At 53.1% G+C, this 19,778-nt stretch overlaps 1 protein-coding gene across 4 annotated transcripts in view; it reads left to right on the top strand.

The window, feature by feature from the left end:
• The window catches only part of ZNF609 (zinc finger protein 609), a 102,063-nt gene extending 83,218 nt beyond the window's left edge, over positions 1–18,845 (top strand). For 3 of the 4 annotated variants that reach the window (XM_048519647.1, XM_048519648.1, XM_048519650.1), the window contains exons 4-10: positions 8,650–8,737; positions 9,926–12,323; positions 14,265–14,631; positions 15,535–15,710; positions 16,074–16,284; positions 16,792–16,870; positions 17,286–18,845. In XM_048519647.1, coding sequence (XP_048375604.1) covers positions 8,650–8,737; positions 9,926–12,323; positions 14,265–14,631; positions 15,535–15,710; positions 16,074–16,284; positions 16,792–16,865 — 3,314 coding nt within the window. In that variant the 3' untranslated portion in view covers positions 16,866–16,870; positions 17,286–18,845. The remainder of the gene's footprint in view (positions 1–8,649; positions 8,738–9,925; positions 12,324–14,264; positions 14,632–15,534; positions 15,711–16,073; positions 16,285–16,791; positions 16,871–17,285) is intronic. The other variant, XM_048519651.1, reaches the window with a different exon arrangement.
• The last annotated feature ends 933 nt before the right edge of the window (positions 18,846–19,778 follow it).

The following is a 19,778-nucleotide window of genomic DNA, read 5'->3' as shown; positions in this document are numbered from 1 at the left end:
TTATGTGGCCGTAAGTCTCTCTCTTTCTGTACCTGCTTGATAGCCAGTGTGTTCATCTCCTGGGCCTGAATGGAGAGACTGCAGTTCTCCCTTAGGGGGAAAGTCACCAAGGCTTCAGAGGAGAACAGATCAGAATGGAAGCTGGTTCCACTGGGACACACAGGGAATGGGGTGGTGTTCCCCCTAATATCCCAGATCCCTTTCTGTGGCTCACAACCCTTGTGAGAGTTGGACCGTCCTTCCTGTCTTGGGGTGGGGGGCGGGGCAGCTAGTTTGGGGACCATCTGCTCTTTCGATCCCATTCGGCTGCAGACTCCACGCTGCCGCTTGTCCTGCCTGCCTTTCTGCAGGGCCCCCGTTGTGTAAAATATTTTTGAAGGACATTTTCAGTCAGCCGTCTTAGCAAGCTCCCTCATTCTGTCAGGCTTAGAGTCCGATCTGCTGGGATCATTAGCGAATCTAATTATCCTGGAATGTGGCGCTGCAGCCGATGCCCGGATCCTTTTTCCTCTTGATGTGATTGATGCCACCTGGAGTAAAGCCTGGCGACGGAAGAGAGAAAGAGACTCCGCTCTCCCCTGACTCGCTTGGGGGTGGTGGTGGTTGTGTGTGACCGTTGCAGCCAACTCTTTCAGCAGAAGCTTCAAGCACCAGCTCTGTTCACCTGGGAAATATCACAGCCAATAGCAACAATGCTGGGAGCTAAAAAAGCCATTGTCTGACATGGAGATCTTCATAGCAACAAAGATCACTGCATGGCAACGGGTAGTTGCTGCACAAAGGAAACGTCAGAAGCATATTCCTCCAAATCTCTCTCCCTTCCTTTTATCTCGTGGGGGTGAGAGACACCCCGGCTGGCAGTATTCTTTTCTTCCTTTTCTTTTTTGTTTCAAGAGGTGTACATTTTCCCTGAAAGAGGAGAGGCCGTTCTCTGGAGTCTCCGGATGGAAATGAAAAGGGAAAAAGGTGACGCCGTTTCGTGGAGGACCTTGCTGCATACAGAGCCTCCGCGAATGGTGCATAATTCAGTTTTAGACTCTACGAGGAAACGCAAAACTTCGCGGCTGGTTTGCAGCCTGCAAGTTGGGAGAACGGATGCCATTTTTCTTTTTCTTTTTTTAAAACCTGCCTATTTCTAGCCGTGGCAACATTAATAGCTTTTGCTGAAACGCGATCTCCCTCTTTCCTCCCTGCCTGTGAACTTCTAACGGTTTATGAGCATTGAAAATGAGAACGGGAGAGGTCTCGTAAAAGAGGGTTATTTGGAGCGGGAGGAGAAAAGATTCAAGCAGCCGCGTCTTTTCTTAGGTTCTGGGGGGATCATGGACCAAATTATGGGAGATAACGCACTCTCATTACTGGAACTGGGGATGTCATTTTAAAAACAAATCATTTGTACCCCACCTTTGTATCCCAACTGCACACCCAAAGTGGCTTAAATTGTCCTCCTCTCCTTGATTTTACCCTCACCCCGTGAGGTAGGTTAGGCTAAGACAGTGGTGGCAAGCCTATGGCACCACAGGGCTGAGAATGTGACTGACCCAAGACCACCCAGCAGGTGTCCACGGCACAAGTATTGATCCAAAACAAGTTACAGGCAGTCTCTGTCTGCAGGCTTATAATCACAGGATGTCAAAGAAGAAGAGTCTGGATTTATAGCCCACCTTTTCTCTCCTGTTAAGGAGACTCAAGGCGGCTGACGAGCTCCTTTCCCTTCCTCACCCCACTACAGACATCTGGTGAGGTAGGTGTGGCTGAGAGAGTCAGGAGAGAACTGTGACTAGCTCAAGGCCACCCAGCAGGTTTCCGTGGCACAAGTACTTATCCAAAATAAGTTACAGGCAGTCTCTGCAGGCTTATAATCACAGTCTCAGGATGTCAAAGAAGAAGAGTCTGGATTTATAGCCCACCTTTCTCTCCTGTAAGGAGACTCAAGGCGGCTGACGAGCTCCTTTCCCTTCCTCACCCCACTACAGACATCTGGTGAGGTAGGTGCTTGAAGCTTCGTGAGAGGGAGTCAAGGAGAGAACTGTGGCTTTCTCAGCTCAAGGCCACCGGCAGCAAGGTTTCCGTTGGCACAAAAGTACTTATCCAAAAAAAATAGAAGTTTACAGGCAGTCTCTGCGGGCTTCTATAATCACAGTCCCAGGATGTCAAAGAAGAAGAGTCTGGATTTATAGCCCACCTTTCTCTCCTGTAAGGAGACTCAAGGCGGCTGACGAGCTCCTTTCCCTTCCTCACCCCACTACAGACATCTGGTGAGGTAGGTGTGGCTGAGAGAGTCAGGAGAGAACTGTGACTAGCTCAAGGCCACCCAGCAGGTTTCCGTGGCACAAGTACTTATCCAAAATAAGTTACAGGCAGTCTCTGCAGGCTTATAATCACAGTCTCAGGATGTCAAAGAAGAAGAGTCTGGATTTATAGCCCACCTTTTCTCTCCTGCAAGGAGACTCAAGGCGGCTGACAAACTCCTTTCCCTTCCTCTCCTCACAACAGACACGTGGTGAGGTAGGTGGGGCTGAGAGAGTTCTTGAAAGAACGGTGACTGGCCCAAGGTCACCCAGCAGGAATGTAGGAGTGCAGACACACATCTGGCTCACCAGATAAGCCTCCCCAGCTCAAGTGGTAGAGCGGGGAATCAAACCCAGTTCTCCAGATTAGAGGACACCTGCCCTTAACCCTGCTGGCAAGGATGAGGCAGACGCATAGGCTAAATTTTTAGAAAAGCTTGAGTGGTCTAGCAGAAACAATGGGGAGGTAACGGGGGGGGGGGGGGACCTGCAGTCCTGTATTCCACGATGTCAAAGATATTATTCAGCAGCAGTAGCCACACTTGCGTAGTCCCATGCCACAAAACATCCACAGGCGGAGAAAAGGGTACATTTTCCCAGCAACGTAAAAATGTGATTGAGTGGCAGGGAAGCGCACGAGGAGTGCTTCTGTGGGGGGGAACATGTCAGGATCCACAGCTCCCCGATGTGACATACCCAGTGCAGCCGAGACACCCAGCAGATATTTATTATGTAGGAAAAAAACAGTGGTCTCGAAAGAGCCTGGCAATCATCGTGGGTCATAACCGCAGCCTTCTTTGAATCCGTAAACGGCTGCAGTTTGTCGTCTCCGGCAACCAGCCTGCGCCAGCTCAGTGAATCCTAGCTCAGCAACCAGCCCGCTGAGTGATTTTTTTAGACAAGCTGCTGCATCTTTCTGTCCCTGTAACAGCCCCCTACTCCCTGCTTTGCAGAGTGCTAGGTGAGAGCTAAGGAGGAATACAAAATGAAAGGGGTTGTGCGGGAAGGTGCGCAGCTCCGCCGCGAAGCCTCTCCTTCGCCAGCGTGCTGTTCCGCACGCCTTAATCATAATTGGCTCCGGATTAGTCGAGCTTGCCAAGCGGGGCCCTCCCCCCTCCTCTGCCTCCCTTCCCCCACCCCCACCCCACCCGAAAGAAAAGGTTTCTTCTTCAGAAGCAGGTGGGTTAAAAAGTCTGCTTTGCAAATCATCTGGCATTCCATGAAACAGTTCCCCGTTTGTTTGCTGGGAGGGGACATTTTTTTGCGCGTGATTGATGGAGGTAGGTTAAATCTAGGACACAGAGTGTCAAGTAGGAGTTACAATTAGTCTTGTGCTTTGTTTGGTTGCCAGAGCAGCAGGCAAAGGAGGGCGGGCAGGGGAGGGGGGGGACCCAGTTCAGCCACCGCTGTGGTCTCTGCTTTTACAGAGCTCTTCATCTTTCTCCTGTGATCATGGCAGCAGGCAGGCTGCCAGAACGTCCTTTCTAATCTGACCTGCCAGCTCGGAGATGGAAGCAGCTGCTGGCGCCGTGCCACGCAATTAACTTGTAAGGCTCTGCAGGAAAGCGGCATGTGAAGCCCAAGCATAAAGGCCTTACAAAACACACACACACACACACACACTTCCCCTTGAAAGAGCTGTGGAACCTGTGCCCGCCGGTTGAGGGTGACACCTGCCGGAAGGCGGATCCCAGAGTCTCAGGGGAATGAGAAGGGCCAGTCCAAGATGCGGCAGGGGAGCCCGCGTGGCTCTAGTAGGCAAAGCAGACCGAACGCCCTTGTGTTCCATCAGTGGGGAGGGCATGCGTTCCCCTCCACCCAGGCACGCTCTGCATCTGAGATGAGCTGGACGTAGAAGTAGCTGGCTGATCTGGGATGTGAATGTGTAATTGCTCCTTTCCCTGCAGTTCCAAGCAGCAAGGGCTCTTGAGTTGCTGGCACTTCAGTTCCTGCCTATAAGAAGGAGCATACATTCCCTCTCCCACGCTTGCCAAGGCCGTGCTGGCCTTCTGCAGTTTTAGGGGCCCACCTTCTGCAACTGTCTGGTACTTAAATGTTTGCCCTTAGAACTTGCTGTGGCAGAGAATGGTGTTTTGCACCAGCCTTCTAGAAATGTTGCATTTCTCACGTCACCCATAGCATCTGGCCCCATGTCTAAGGTGTGTGCATGGGATGGTCTCTTCCCTCCTGCTCGAAAAAAAAATACAATAAACCCCTACTTATTCACACTTGCACACTTTCCTACAGTGTATAGGTGTTGCTTAACAGTATGTAAGCAGTCAGTATAGCTATCACAGGATGCACATCCCATGTTCTTGAAAAGTACTATGAGTTGCTGGAACTTTTTTTGTCTGGATGGAGTGGAGGGACACATGTGCACCAGGGACACATGTGAACGTTAAGAGGCCAAGTGGGCCTGAGTTTGAGGAATGTATACTTTATGTGGACAGCGTGCTTGTTGTGTGTACAGTCACCCTGCAGCACTAAACACTGAAGAATTGTAGAGTTGGAAAAGACCCCGAGAGCCATCCAACCCAACCCCCGGCCATGCAGGAACATACAATCAAAGCACTCCTGTCAGGTGGCCATCCAGCCTCTCTTTAAAATCCTCCAAAGAAGGAGACTCCAGCACATTCCAAGGTAGTGCATTCCAAAGAACCATGGGGGGATACGCATCTCTAAGAACTCTGGGGAGCCTCCGACTGGTGTTTAGAGTGAAAGAATGTGGACATTTCCCCACAGCAAGGAAGGTAAAAAGGTCTCACGTGAATCCCCCACCTTTAGGCATGGCTCTGCACAACATCTGTTCAACAACATTCCCTATTCTAGGAAAACAAGGGAACCTTGTAAATATTTGCAGTCTTTACTCGAGTTTATTTTTTGTTCAGCTTGATCACTTGCTATTGTGTTAGATTCTCAAAGGTTGCTTTATTTTTATAGGTTTTCTTGCTACCAGGGTACGGTTTTCGGGTATCCGTTTGGTATTTCTTTCCTTGTCATATTTAAAAAAATACTTTAGCTAGGATCCCAAGCAACGCTCGCAGAACATTTGGTCACTGTAATGTTCTACTGGAGGCAGGGGACATCTGGATGGGTGTTTCCCAGCTCATTCTCAAGGAGGCAGGATGTAGAATTTTGTGACACTTCCTGCCCTATTCCTCCAGTAGAAGGCCCCTTCATGGTCAGTATCCAATGGACCGTTCCGTTTACACAATGCAGTTGCGGTTAGCTCTGCCCTTTGCTCAAGCAGTCACACTCTTAAGCTCCCACAGTCTCTTGCACACAAGGTGACATGCTACAAGATGCATGACCTGCCAGGCTTTTTCGGGATGCGCTGGCACCAATGGTGAACAAGCAAGTGAAACGACGTCACAGGATCCAAGCTCTTTTCCCTAAATAAGCACTTAACACATTGACAATCTAGTTTTTAGGTTCAAGAAGCAGGAAAACAGTTAAGGTTCACATTTGGGCCTGGTCCAAGGGAAAAGGGGAGGTGGGTGGCTTTGCAGCATCTGGGAAATTTGGGCCACGATCAATGCATCCATCTGCTGCTGGCGGTGCTTCCCTGGGCTCCCTGAATATTCATCCTCACAGTCGGAGCAGCACTGGTATCTGCCTGGCCTCACCTGCCTTTCTGCCTCAGATTACTGTCTGATGAGGTTTTATCTCGCTGGGAAAAGGGCACCTTGCTTAATGGGTCTGATACGTACGTGAAAATAGCGTTGCACTCTTCGGAGCAGGTCATCCTGGGGAGGGGAAGTCCCACTTGAGCTAGCTCTGCTAATGACATGACATTATTTAGCATAATTGTTTTCTGATGGACATGGGCACAAGCCCTCTCTCTCTCTCTCCTCTCTCTCTCTCTCCTCTCTCTCTCTGTGCAAGCTGAAACCCATATTTGTGTCGTGCACCGAGGAGATTCAAATTCTAGGCTCAAATTTAAATTATGCAGATGTGTCTGCTTTGCATAGAACAGTTCCATTTGCTTTCTCCGGAACCTAATTATCGGAGGCTTTGCAGCACTTGGAGTCTTCTGGCAAGGAGCAGAGGCAGGGAGGAGGCATCGGTGTGTGGGAACGGATCTCTTAATGAGGTCCTGGAAAGCCGTGCCTTGTGGGGAGGCATCACTTTCTTCTGCTCGCTGGTGTCCTTTACGTATGTCGCCGGCCCGTTCTGTTCGAGTCGCTGTGAAGGCCAGAATCAAACGCATGCTATGTTTTTCTTCTCCATTTCCCAATCTGGCAATAACTGAAAATCGTGGACGGCTGGATTCTGCACAGAATTCTACATGTGCAAAATTTAGAGAAGAGATAGCTTGCCTTGAAAACTCACAGCCACAGGGGAGCGTTTTCATAGGTGCTGTAGCGTAGATAAGCTTTCACTGTGGGAACCAACATTATCCTGATTTTTAAGTGGCACCTGAGGGATATCTGGCAAAGCAGAGCCAAGGTGGGTTCCAGACATGCAGGTGAGCTCAGAAATAGCTGTGAAAGGGATTTGCCTCGTTCTGCCTTCTCTGTTCCCCAATATCAGGGCCATTTGCACTATCCAATCCGAGTAGTTCCACAACCTTGCTGTGTCAGAAGAGCTCTCACCAGATCATCCAGCCTGACCCCGACAGACCACCAGTCCCATTTAAGCATCCTCGTTCGGTCTCGCTTCCACAGCATCAAGCTATACAAATAAAACACAGCGTTCCCATCGGTCGGCTAAAGGGACAGATTCCCGGTTCCCAGGCTTTGAGTTTCAGTGGGTCCTGGACTTTACTATAAACACTGGAGCCTTTGTCAATTTGAGAGAGGTCTGGGATGGGTTGAACTGTGATTGACATCTCCACTGGGGACTTCGGTCTAACTCTAAGAAGACATGTTGGGAACTCTGGTTCTGTTGTTGGACTTGTGAGCTCCATACCTCGGCCAGCTTGGTGGTTTCACACGGAGAGAATGAGATGTACATGTCGGAAAGACAGTGCTGTCATTCCTATTAAATCTGCAGTCGTGTTCAGAGGCAGACGGTGGCTATAGTTGTGACTCTTCCCCTCCCACCCCAAATCTATCAACGTAGATCAGCTGAGGCCCAAGACTGCTGTTTGTTTGAGTTCCAGAGTTACCCTGGCCGTCTCTCCCCCAAGTTTTTTTCTTGATCATCTTTCTCCCACTAGCACAGGAGTCGGCAACCTTTACCACCCAAAGAGCCATTTGGACCCGTTTTCCACGGCCCCAAAGTTCTACCGAGCCGTGTGGAGCCGCCTCCGGTTCAGCCCCTCCACTCACCTTTCCTTCCAGCACTCCTCTGGAGGGACACGCCCATGCTACCCTCCGACCTCCAGGCCATGCAGAGCCGCAGTATAAGGCTGAAAGAGCCGCATGTGGCTCTGGAGCTGAGGGTTGCCGACCCCTGAACTAGCAGAACAGGATGGAGAGACTTCCATCCCTCATCTGTCTTTCAGAATAAGCTTACTCATTAGCAGCAGCACGGTGACATTTTGATGGCCCCATCCCCCTCCATGGGTGCCTCCAGAAGTCGGAGATTCAGAGTGGAGCGCCAGCGTTCTTTGTTGTCTCTGTGTCCTCGTGCCCATGGGATCTGTTACTCAGAGCATCCCTTGGGAATTCTGTAGAATCCAAAGAATGGAAAATCCCATTCCTTCCTTCCAGTCTTGCTCCCTCATCAACATGGAGACTTTCATGAATCTTTTCATACGGTGGCTGAAGAAATCGAGTGGCTGGCAAAAGAAATGTGGGGATACTGGACTGCAGTACAACAAAACTGAAGAACCATTGCTCTAAAGCACAGGTGTCAAACTCGTGGCCCTACAGGTTATGGGTTACAGTTCCCATCATCCCCTGCCAGCATCATGCTGGCAGAGGATGATGGGAACTGTAGTCCATAACATCTGGAGAGCCGCGAGCTTGACACCTATGCATGCGTTGGTTACAAGCGTGTGCAGTTGATGCAGATCTGTCTTCTGTGCGAATTTTGCTCCGTTCTGGTTGTTTGGGATGGTTTTCAAGAATCCTTCAGCCTGGCTTGTAGGGGGGGAAGTCATGAGCGCACGATGAGCATACAGTGTGTTGTGTGTCTGTTTTGCTGACTGGGAGTCCCATCCTTGATGACTGCGCTGAATGGGGCTGCATGTATCGCAACCTCGCAGGGAAAAGTCTTCACCTGCATTCATGGTCAAAGAGCAAAGAAGATATGAAGCCTCGTGAAGGTAGTCCATGAGTTCTTCAGCAGGCTAGAGTGGCTGCATCCCAGGGCCTTACTCTGTTCCTGCACTCGTTCAGACCTGTAGTAAATAGTAGGTTGGGGCAGGGGGAGAGCCACGTATTCACCATCTCCTGCTTTGCTCCCACAGGTATGCTGGTGGTGAACGTCACCTGGAGGAATAAGACGTATGTGGGGACACTGCTGGACTGCACGCAGCACGACTGGGCACCACCCAGGTAAAACACAGAGCTGAGAGAGACAGTCCTGCCATTTGTGATTGATACCTTTACTCCGCATAGGCCTCTCATTGACTACTTTCCATGTGGAGTCCTGCCAGAGAAAAAGATGCATCGCTTCTGGACTGCCTTGAGAGTGTGTTGGTGTATGCTTTCCTCTTCCCCTTTCAGCAAATGTCCCACTCCAGGTGGTTCTCTGGACAATCTGGACAAGCGAAGCACCTCCGTTGTCGGCAGGTTTTGCCATACAAACGCTTTTTCTTTAGGCCCACTCACACTCACAGTCTTTGACTTTTCATTCAGAGTCGTTCGTTTTTGTTCTATGACCTGTTTCTGGGGATTCGGAACAAGCGGTAGGCACAGGTAGCTGGCTCAGGTGAACGAGTGCGTGTTTTATTCATCACGTGCGTGTTTTATTCATCAAACGTTCCTGCAACCTTTGAGTTTTAGCAATACAGTGGAACCTTGGTTTTCGTTGGTAATCCATCCAAAATGAATCGATGAAAACTGAAACCGATGAAAATCAAGGCAAACTTTTCCATAGGAATCAATGTCAATCCAATTAATCTGTTCTAGGCACTCCAAAAAACATACCAAAAACACATTTTTGGTGAATAAACATAGTGTTTAATGCTGAAAACAGGAACAAACAATAACACTAGGACCAGCTTCAGAGCCAGTGGACCAATGTCGCACCAGAAAGCTGTCCAAAGAGGTCTGTTTCTGATGCCTCTTTAAGATTTGTCTGAAATGGGGCAAGACATTGTCATTAAACAAGTTGCAGACATGGCCTACAACAGCTTTGTCCAGGTGATTTTTCTCCACAAACCCCTGCACCTGACTGCAGATCGATGAAAACTGAGGCAAATCGATAAAAACCGAGACACATTTTTCACTGAAAAAAACGATGAAAACCGAAACCGATGAAAACCGAGGTTCCACTGTACATATTAAAAGCTGAGAAGGTTCTAATTAGATTAGACCTCCAAAATTAATCGCCAGAACCTTACAGCCTCCCTTTTCTTGCTCTTAAAACTGCACCTCCTGTTACGTGCCCTCTCCAAACAACCTGACCCGGGTGCATTCAGCAGTCTCCTTTCTAAGCCTAGGGGACAGGGGACAGTTGTGTTTCCCATTCTGTGCTCACTTCAGAGCAGTCTGGTTAAGTTCTGTTCTGTTACTTCCCAGGTTTTGTGATTCTCCCACCAGTGATCTGGAGATGCGGAACGGTCGCGGGCGGGGCAAGCGCATGCGTCCCAACAGCAACCCCCCCATGAACGAGAGCACGGCAGCCTCAGAGAGCAAAGGGACCAGTAATAGCAGCAAGACGCGAGCAGGGGCCAACAGCAAGGGGCGGCGGGGGAGCCAGAACTCTTCAGAGCATCGGCTCCCGCCCGCCGGGACATCTGAAGATGTCAAGGCCAGCCCCTCGTCAGTGACCAAGCGGAAGAGCAAGCCCCTCTCTGACCTGGAGGTGAACTCTAGCTCCGAGGACTCCAAGGGGAGTAAACGTGTCCGCACAAACTCCCTGGGCTCGGCCGCCACGCCGTTGGTGGTTGCGGCGGTGGCCGCTGCGGCGGCGGCCACAACTGTCAAGTTGGAACCTGCCATTTTGGACAGGAACTGCCCCTCCCCTATACTGATTGATTGTCCCCATCCCAACTGTAGCAAAAAATACAAGCACATCAACGGGCTCAAATACCACCAAGCCCACGCGCACACCGATGACGACAGCAAGCCCGAGGCGGACGGTGACAGTGAGTATGGAGAGGAGTTGTCTCTCCCAGCAGACCTGGGCAGCTGCAATGGTGCCTCCAGCAGCCAGAAGGGATCTCTGTCGCCGGCTCGGTCGACCACCCCCAAAGTGCGCCTGATGGAACCTCACAGCCCCTCCCCGTCAAGCAAGTTTAGCACTAAGGCCCCTGGCAAGAAGAAGTTGGGTGGCGAAGGAGACCCCGACTCGGGCGCTCTGTCCAACGACGGGTCCGAAGACGGCCCTTTCGCCGCTGACGAGACGAGCAACGACGGCTACGACTCCGTGGAGAAGCGGAGCAGCGACAAAGAGAAGGCGAAAAAGTCCGTCGGTATCAAGTCGGAGAAAGGGCCGTCTTCCAAGAGCATCAAGTCCGCGCGGCCCATCGCCCCGGCCATCCCGCCGCAGATCTACACCTTCCAGACGGCCACCTTCACTGCAGCCAGCCCCGGCTCCTCTGCGGGCTTGACCACCACGGTAGTCCAGGCCATGCCCAGCAGCCCCCAGCTGAAGCCCATCCAGCCGAAACCAACTGTGATGGGAGAGCCTTTCACGGTCAGCCCCGCCCTCACTCCTGCCAAGGACAAGAAGAAGAAGGACAAGAAGAAGAAGGAGCCAAAGGACATAGAGAGCCCCTTGACTCCTGGGAAAGCGTGTCGGCCCGAGGAAGGTAAGAGCCCCTTCCGGGGAGAGCCCGTGGACCTGGGGGCTAAGGGGGAGAGCCTTCTGAATGGCTCCTCTGACCCCCACCAGAGCCGCCTCGCAAGCATAAAGGCCGAGGCGGATAAGATCTACAGCTTCACCGACAATGCCCCGAGCCCCTCCATTGGGGGTGCCAGCCGACTCGACAGCACAGCCTCCGCGCAACCCCTGACGCCCCTCCACGTGGTCACTCAAAATGGCGCCGAAGCCAACTCTGTGAAAACCAACAGCCCTGCCTACTCCGACATCTCTGACGCGGGGGAAGACGGGGAAGGCAAGCTAGACAGCGTGAAGGCCAAGGACCCCGAGCAGCTGGCGAAGGACGGGGCCAAAAAAGCCCTTTTCCCCTCTCAACCTCAGCCCAAGGACTCTCCCTATTACCAGGGTTTTGAGGCCTACTACTCGCCAGGGTACGCGCAGTCGAGCCCCGGCCCCATTAACCCCAACAGCCAGGCCAGCGTGGACAGCCAGGCCCTGAAGCTGAAAAAGGACGAGGAGCCCCCAAGCCCCGAGGTGAAGGTGAAGAACGAGGTTTGCGAGGAGAAGAAGGCGGAGCTGGGCCCCTCCAGCCAGCAGCCCTCGGTCATCCAGCAGCGGTCCAACATGTACATGCAGTCTCTCTACTACAACCAGTACGCCTACGTGCCTCCGTACGGTTACAGCGAGCAAGGCTATCACGCCCACCTGCTGAGCACCAACCCCACGTACCGGCAGCAGTATGAGGACCAGCAGAAGCAGCGCCAGAGCCTGGAGCAGCAGCAGCAGCAGCAGCAACAGCAGCAGCGGAGCATAGACAAGAAGGTCGAGCTGGGGCTGAAAGAGAGGGAGGCTGCGCTCAAGGAGGAGTGGAAGCAGAAGCCGTGCCTGCCTCCCACGCTGACCAAAGCCCCGAGCCTGACGGACCTGGTCAAATCGGGGCTGAGCAAGGCCAAGGACCAGGGGCCCGACGGGGCCAAGTCGGTCATCATTCCCAAGCTGGAGGATTCCTCGAAGCTCCAGAGCCAGGCGTCCGAGAGTCTCAAGGGGAAGCTGAGTGAAAGTAGCCATCTGGGCAAGGAGACGGTGGAGCCCAAGGCCAGTTCGGAGTGCGGCCGGCAGGCCGAGGTGGACCCGGTGCTGTGGTACAGACAGGTGAGTATGGGAGGAGCGGTGGGCGGTGCAGTGGAGGCTTCCAAGTGCCCGAGGAGAGCAGCAGTGGCGTAGTGGTTCAGAGTAGGTGCACTCTAATCTGGAGAACCAGGTTTGATTCCCCGCTCTGCCACTTGAGCTGTGGAGGCTAATCAGGGGAACCAGATTAGCTTGTGCACTGCAACACAGGCCAGCTTGGGCTAGTCACAGTTCTTCGGAGCTCTCTTAACTCCACCCGCCTCACAGGGTGTTTGTTGTGGGGGGGGGGTGAGGGAAGGGAAAGGAGATTGTAAGCCCCTTTGAGTCTCCTTACAGGAGAGAAAGGAGGGATATGAATCCAAACTCCTCCTCTTCTTCTAAAGCGGCTGAGCGGCTGTGAAAAGAGCACTCACAGTGGTTGGGAGGGCAGGAAAGGGGAGCTGCCATGATGGTCGCTCAGCCTCCTGGGGTTCCTGGTGTGTTTGATTGCTGCAACTATATGTAGATGTGTTGACAAAGGCTTTCAGCCACAGATGCAGGCAAAACGTGAGGAGCAAAACCTACCAGGCCACGGCTACAGAGCCCAGAAAACCCACAATACCCTGTACGTAGATGGCTAGGGCAAGTCCACATAAGAATCACCCAGCAGCTTGACTCCTTCTCCTAATGTGTATCCACTCCTGTGTTTTTTTTAATTATTATTATTATCGTCTGACCCTAAAGGGCTGTGGCAGATTTCTGGAAAAAGAAGTCACTGCATCCTGGGTTACACAGTCTACACAGCTTAGTTCTACACTGTCTGCCTAGACCAGGGGTCTGCAGTCTACAGCTCTCCAGATGTTCACGGACTACAAATCCCATCAGCCCCTGCCAGCACGGCCAACTGGCAGGGGCTGATGGGAATTGTAGTCCATGAACATCAGGAGAGCCGTAGGTTGCAGACACCTGGCCTAGACTATTATGGCCTTGAGACCCGGTTCATTGGGATTACATTTAGCTCTCTGGCTGAGTCACCCACATCTTAGACTCCTGCCTCTCAGCGCCCACAGAGAACAGCCGAGAGCTTTGGAAGACAATGAACCAGTTGCACGGCTCCGTTGGGGGCGGGTTATAGCAGGTTTGCTCATGCAGGATGATGTGGGGAAGGGTGATGTGGCGAAGCCAGCCCAAATCCTCGCCCCACCCCCCACTCATGCCTTGGCCAGAGTCTGAGCATCTGTAAAGCAGGAGACGAATGGGCAGCCTGTTAACTGCATCACATCAATTGACACCTTTTGGTCCCCGAGCCAAAGTGCCACAGCAAGACCAACGTGTCAGACTGAGGGCGTGTCTCCGGGGAGCAGCGAAGGCTGTAAGTTGTGAGGCTTCTTCATGCCTCTGGTCAGAAGGTCCCCAAGGGGCCCACATGATTTGGCGTCCTGTCTGAATGCAGCAAGATCTTCCTGCCCCCAGTGCTGCAGCCAGAGTTTCCTCCTTTTGTGCAGTGGTAACCAGTTTAGTAAAAATGGCCGGGGGGGGGGGGGGGGGCTGTGAAGTATATAGCACTTTCACACTTCCTAAATAATCCACTTCCAAGCTACTTTCAATTATTTGCATGTGGATTTTGCTGCTTCACACAGAAATCCTGCAACGTACACTGAAAGTGGATTGGAAGTGCATTATTCAACATGTGTGAAAGTACCTACGGTTGATTTTACAGATGCTGCCTGTACCTCTTTGATGTGTGTGTGTGTGTGGGGGGTCTGTAACCTACAGCTCTCCAGATGTTCAAGGACTACAAATCCCATCAGCCCCTGCCAGCATGGCCAATTGTAGTCCATGAACATCTGGAGAGCCGCAGGTTGCAAACCCCTGGTTGTACCTATGAGGGTCATATTGTTGGAAAACCAAAGGGAGACTTCGGGGGCTCCAGTAGCATTCCGTGTATTCTGAGCCCCTGCGTGACATCACTGTCTGTTGCCACAGGACACAGAGCCCCGCATGTGGACCTACGTTTACCCTGCCAAATATTCGGACATCAAGACGGAGGATGAGCGGTGGAAGGACGAGAGAGACCGGAAGTTAAAGGAGGAAAGGAGCCGCAGCAAAGAGTCGGCCGCCAAGGAGGACGGGAAGGACGGCGGGGGCTCTGACTGCAAAGGGCCCTCCGGCGAGGAATCCCGCATGGTGGCCAAGGAGCCCAGGCCCAGTGTCCACGTGCCGGTGTCCTCTCCGCTCAGCCAGCACCAGTCCTACATCCCCTACATGCACGGCTACTCCTACAGCCAGTCATACGACCCCAACCATCCCAGTTACCGCGGCATGCCCACCGTCATGATGCAGAATTATCCAGGTATGGGGTCGGGGGGTGGGGGGGCGAGGGGCTCCAATCAAAAAGGGCAGGATGACGGCTTTCTGGCCTCTCTGGCGAAGGGCTCCGTGTTTCTCGCTTTGGAACTGGATGGGCATCGGGGCTATTTGAAGGCTGGGGCTGGGAAGACTATAATCTGAAGACCAGTTGTGATTCTGGGAAATCTCCAGGCCTCACCTGGAGGTTGGCAGCCCATACTGTGAATCAAAAGTAAACTGGTCTATATTTGATGAAGGGCTTCAGTGGATGTGAAGGGCTTGTCTTTGGCAGGGATTGCGGTAGAAGGGCACTTCTTGACTGTCAGGGCTGTTTGCCAGTGGAATTCACTGCCTCGGAGAGTGGTGGAGTCTCCTTCTTTGGAGGTTTCTAAAGAGAGGCTGGATGAACATATGTCGGGAGGGCTTTGATTGTGTATTCCTGCATTGCAGGGGGTTGGACTGGATGGCTTTGGGGGTCTCTTCCAACTCTATGATTCTATTAATCCTTGTAACCTTAGAAGCTTTTTCCAGCGGTTCTCTGGTTTCTGAGTGGTGTGGCTTAAGGCCGCCTCGTGCAGCGAGGTCTCACGAACCTTCCTATGTATAAAAATAGCTTCTCCTGAAGGTGGAGGGCATCTTGCTGCTGGGTATTTCTCGCCTTTTACTCAGGGAGGCAGGAAAAAGAATGCGCCACTTCCTGTAGAGGCTTTGGACTCCATTTTGTCAGTATTTTTCCTGCCTCTACAGGGAGTGCAGCCAGGAGATCAGTTCTACACAGGGCTCTTCCTTCAGCCTGTCCTACAAAATGATCAGCGATGAGGACTGTTCCCTTTGTGAGCCCCCCCCCCCCCCCAATACTGGGATGAGCAGGAAGTCCTGACTCTTGCATCTGCCCTCCTTTCTTTAGGTTCCTATCTGCCCTCCAGCTATTCATTCTCCCCGTACGGCAGCAAAGCCTCCGGGAGCGACGATGGCGAGAAGTCCCGGGCCAGCCCCAGCATGGGCTGCAAGTCCAGCTCCGAATCCAAGGCTCTGGACATCTTGCAGCAGCACGCCAGCCACTACAAGAGCAAGTCCCCAACGGTAAGTGTGTGTGTGTGTGTGTGTTGGGGAATGACACAGTGTCTGTCTTGCATTTGGTTGACGCGGAACTTTCCAGTAACTAGTGCCGCACTTGCTAGGTTGACTCTGAGAATAAGCACGTACGTCGGGGGAATGGACTGTTCTGCTCATGAGTTCCCTGCTCGGGCGTTGCAAAGTCTGTAGGAGAGAGGCCAGCAGGGGGATTTTTGGGAGGAGGCTACCACTGGGGAAGCCCTGCAAGAGCCAGCTTGCCACCGCGGCTTTTTTTTTTTTTGGCAGGCAGGGAAACAGCCAACTTCCGCTCGCCCCACCAGTTCACATGTTTGGCTTTCACGTGCCCGTCTCTCTCTGGTTAACTTCCAGATAGGCGAGAAGACTCCTCAGGAGCGCAGCGGCTGTGGGGTGGGAGGAAGCAGCGCAGGCTGCAGCAGCGTAGGGGGCACCAGTAGTGCCGAGAGAAGCGTTGACCGGCCCCGTTCGTCTCCTTCGCAGCGCCTGATGTCCACGCATCACCACCACCACCACCTGGGTTACTCGCTGCTGCCAGCCCAGTACAACCTGCCCTATGCAACAGGTGAGAGCAGAAGAGCGGGGGCATTTGGCAGGGGGAGGGCTGCGGCTGCCAGCCAGGTGCTTCTTGGCAGCCTTGGGTCTCCAGTCTTGCTGGAGCCAGCCCTGCACGTTCCTCTTGGAAGCATCCTGAAACGTGTCCATTCTAAACTTGTGCCTGGGGTCAGTTCAGCCTCTTTCTCTCTCTCTCTTTGGCTCAATTGCCCACTCTGGTTCTTCTCCAGCCTGGCGTAGTGGTTAAGAGCAGGTGCACTCTAATCTGGAGAACCGGGTTTGATTCCCCGCTCTGCCGCTTGAGCTGTAGAGGCTTATCTGGGGAACCAGATTAGCTTGTGCACTCCAACACATGCCAGCTGGGTGACCTTGGGATAGTCACAGTTCTTTGGAGCTGTCAGCCCCATCCACCTCACGGGGGGGAGGGGGAGGGAAAGGAGATTGTAAGCCCCTTTGAGTCTCCTGCAGGAGAGAAAGGGGGGGTATAAATCCAAACCCTTCTTCTTCTTCTCCACAGGCCTATCATCGACAGCCATCGTGGCCAGCCAGCAAGGCGCTGCTCCCTCCCTATACCCGCCACCCCGGAGGTGAAACCGGTAAGGCTGCCATCATTGGATTGGGGGGGGGTCGTTTCTAGCCTGTTTTAGATCTGCAGCAGTCAACCACGAGATTGCTCCAACATGATCTGAAACCCAATAACACTGGATTGGAGACGGTTGTGATTTAGATTGGCAAACAGCATCTTGCAGGAAAGCAACCGAGCGAGGAAGGACGTCTCAATTTTCGTTCCCACAGTTCCCAGCAGCAACAGAATCCTGTGACCCCCGTGGCCTTGGACTCTCACCTCCTCCTCAGCCTGCATGATTCGGAGTCTCTCTGAAGAGCTGTGGAAGAGACAAAGCAAGCGGGGAATAATTTCCCAGTTACTGTTGGTCTGGCACCACCCTGTGGTCGAAACGCCGAGTGCCGGGGGCTGAGTTTGTTTCTTTCTCTCTTTCCTTCCCCCCACAGGATGTGACGTGACCGGATAATCGAGGCTGCCCCCAAGTCATGTGACTGGCTCACGTGAGGAAGCGCTGGAAACTGCGTTAGACATCAGTTGAATGGTGTTGAGTTGTTCTGCTTGACGATCCTGCTGTAATGTGAGGCAGGCCGCCGCCCCTCCCCCCCGTTTGAACACAAGCTGAGCCCCCTCCCTCCCCGCCCGTATGTGTTGAATTGTGGAGCTGGGACTTGTGGAAAATATTTATTCACCTGACTTGTGGGAGGATGGGGCGGGGGGGCAAGCGGCCTGTGTTCCCAGAATTCCTCTGGAGAGCGGGGACTGTGCGCTGGTAGGCTCAGCAAGGTGGCATCACGGGACATTTGGAACATTAGGGGACGTGGGCGAGTCTGCCCGGCTCTCTGGCCGCAGCTTCCCTGCTCCTGAGACGGCTTCTCCACAGAACATGGGAAACGGTCCAGGCCGAGGTATTTGTACCAGCGAGAAGCGATTGCCTCACGCAATCAGGCTGGCGGGCTTCTGTAAAGACCGCAGGGAAGAGCTGCTTCTGTCGCCTGAAGCGGGGAGAGGATCGGGCAGCGGGGAGAAGCAGCGGGCCGTCACGAGCGCGAGCTGCCGACGACGCGCCCCCTGACCCGGAACAACACTGAAAACTCTCTGTAGCACTTTGCCTTCGGGACTGCTGCTCCCTCCTCCCGTTTCCCCGCCCCGGGTCCTCTTTTCCATGTGTTTCTTTGTAAAGAGCTCTCCCTGCAGGCGGGACGTGTGTATCGCAGCGGCAGATGCCTCTTTGCTCTGCAGCACAAAAGTGTGTGGCATCCAGTTCCGCCTAAAAGGGGGGCCTTTCGGCAGGCAGGCCCTGCTCCCGCTGGGATAGGTCGCCGCCGCCCACCTGGTGGCCCCTCTCTCCACTCTGCCGGAAGGCTTTCGGCTGCGTACACTTCCTGCCTTCTCCAGGTCCCCCGCCCGTAAGCTAGTTTCCCGAATGCAGACATGTTCACCTGGGGCCGGATACATTTTGGGCAAGCAGTTCTTCCTTCTTCACGTCTGTCCTTCTTGCAGGAAGCAAACGACTGGGTGCCAGGGCAGATGTGATCTTAGCAAGGGAGCGGAGATGGGGTAGAGGCAAACTGGCTGCCCAGCTGATCGGCAACTGTGCCGTAGCTGCAGGCGGCGCTTGCCGGAGCAGACCCCCTCGTTGAAGTCAGTCGGGGATGAAACTGCTTGGGCTAACCTCCCCGTGGGCTTTGCTGCTTCCGCTGCAGGAAAAGACTGCCCGTGCCTCGCAGGCCGATGGTCAGCCCCGTGCCATTGTTCCTTGCCGAAATGGTCCACCTGGCACCCTGCCCACACTAAAGGGAGTTAACTTCCCGCCCCCTTTACTCTCCCCCAGCCTCCCCTCCTGTAGAGTGACCAGCCGTGGAGGTTTTTGAGGAGCTGGACGTGTGTGCCCGTCCCGACAACGCAAGCTCCCAGCTCAGTCCTTTCTGTTCCTGTCTGTACGTTGTGTGAGGCCACACCTCTGCCTCCCAGACTTTGTATATTCTGTAAAAAGGAATTGTTTGAAATCTGTTGTCTGTTTTTGTTTCTTCCCCAGCTTGGGGGCCCGTAGCCTGGGCAGGTAAGAGAGGCTCTCCCAGTAAAGGGAGATGGCTCTTCTCTGTTGCCTGCCACCATCTTTATTTCACTGGGGCCCCTTTTGCCAAAGCACCCGGTGACCTCGTCCCCAGGAGAAACGTATTGCAGTCTGGTTCTGGTGGGTTTTCCGGGCTGTGTGGCCGTGGTCTGGTGGATCTTGTTCCTAACGTTCGCCTACATCTGTGGCTGGCATCTTCAGAGGTGTATCACAGAGGGACGTCTGTTACACAGTGTCTAGTGAGAAGGGAATGTTTAGTGGGGTACATATTGTCCATGTCCCAGGACACAGTGTGTAACAGGCTTGATGCACCTCTGAAGGAGCCAGCCACAGATGCAGGCGAAACGTTAGCAAAAAGATCCACCAGACCACGGCCACACAGCCCGGAAAACCCACCAGAACCAGTTGAATCCAGCCATGAAAGCCTTCGACAATGTATTGCAGTCTTTTCTCTTCCCTGAGAATGCAAACTGCTCTCTGACTTCTGCTTTCTCACACCTGTACAGAGGAGAAACGGTCCAGTCCTGTCCCTCTGCCTGAAAAGAACAATTTCTTTTCAGATTACAATATGCTTGGGGGGGGGGGGGATACGGAAGCACTTGCTGCACAAAAAAAACCCTAAACTGGCATGGGGCTACCTGGTCACAGAACAAGCTGCTTACCTGTAACTGGAGCTCATAGACCTGTGCAGTCACACACACAAGTTTTAAGCATTCCAACATGTGTGTGCCATAAAGCGCACAAGTTGAAGATTTTTTAATTCCCCCCTCCTCAGCGTTTTCCTATCGAGAGGGAAGTAGGGAACCAGCTATAGTTGGTGACTGATCCTCATAAAACAACAGCACCAGTACAGGATTAGGGGGAA

This window comes from Sphaerodactylus townsendi, linkage group LG17, assembly GCF_021028975.2.
Source record: "Sphaerodactylus townsendi isolate TG3544 linkage group LG17, MPM_Stown_v2.3, whole genome shotgun sequence".
NCBI lineage: Eukaryota > Metazoa > Chordata > Lepidosauria > Squamata > Sphaerodactylidae > Sphaerodactylus > Sphaerodactylus townsendi.
The sequence above is the reverse complement of the archived record's forward strand: the minus strand, read 5'-3'. Positions and strand labels throughout refer to the sequence as shown.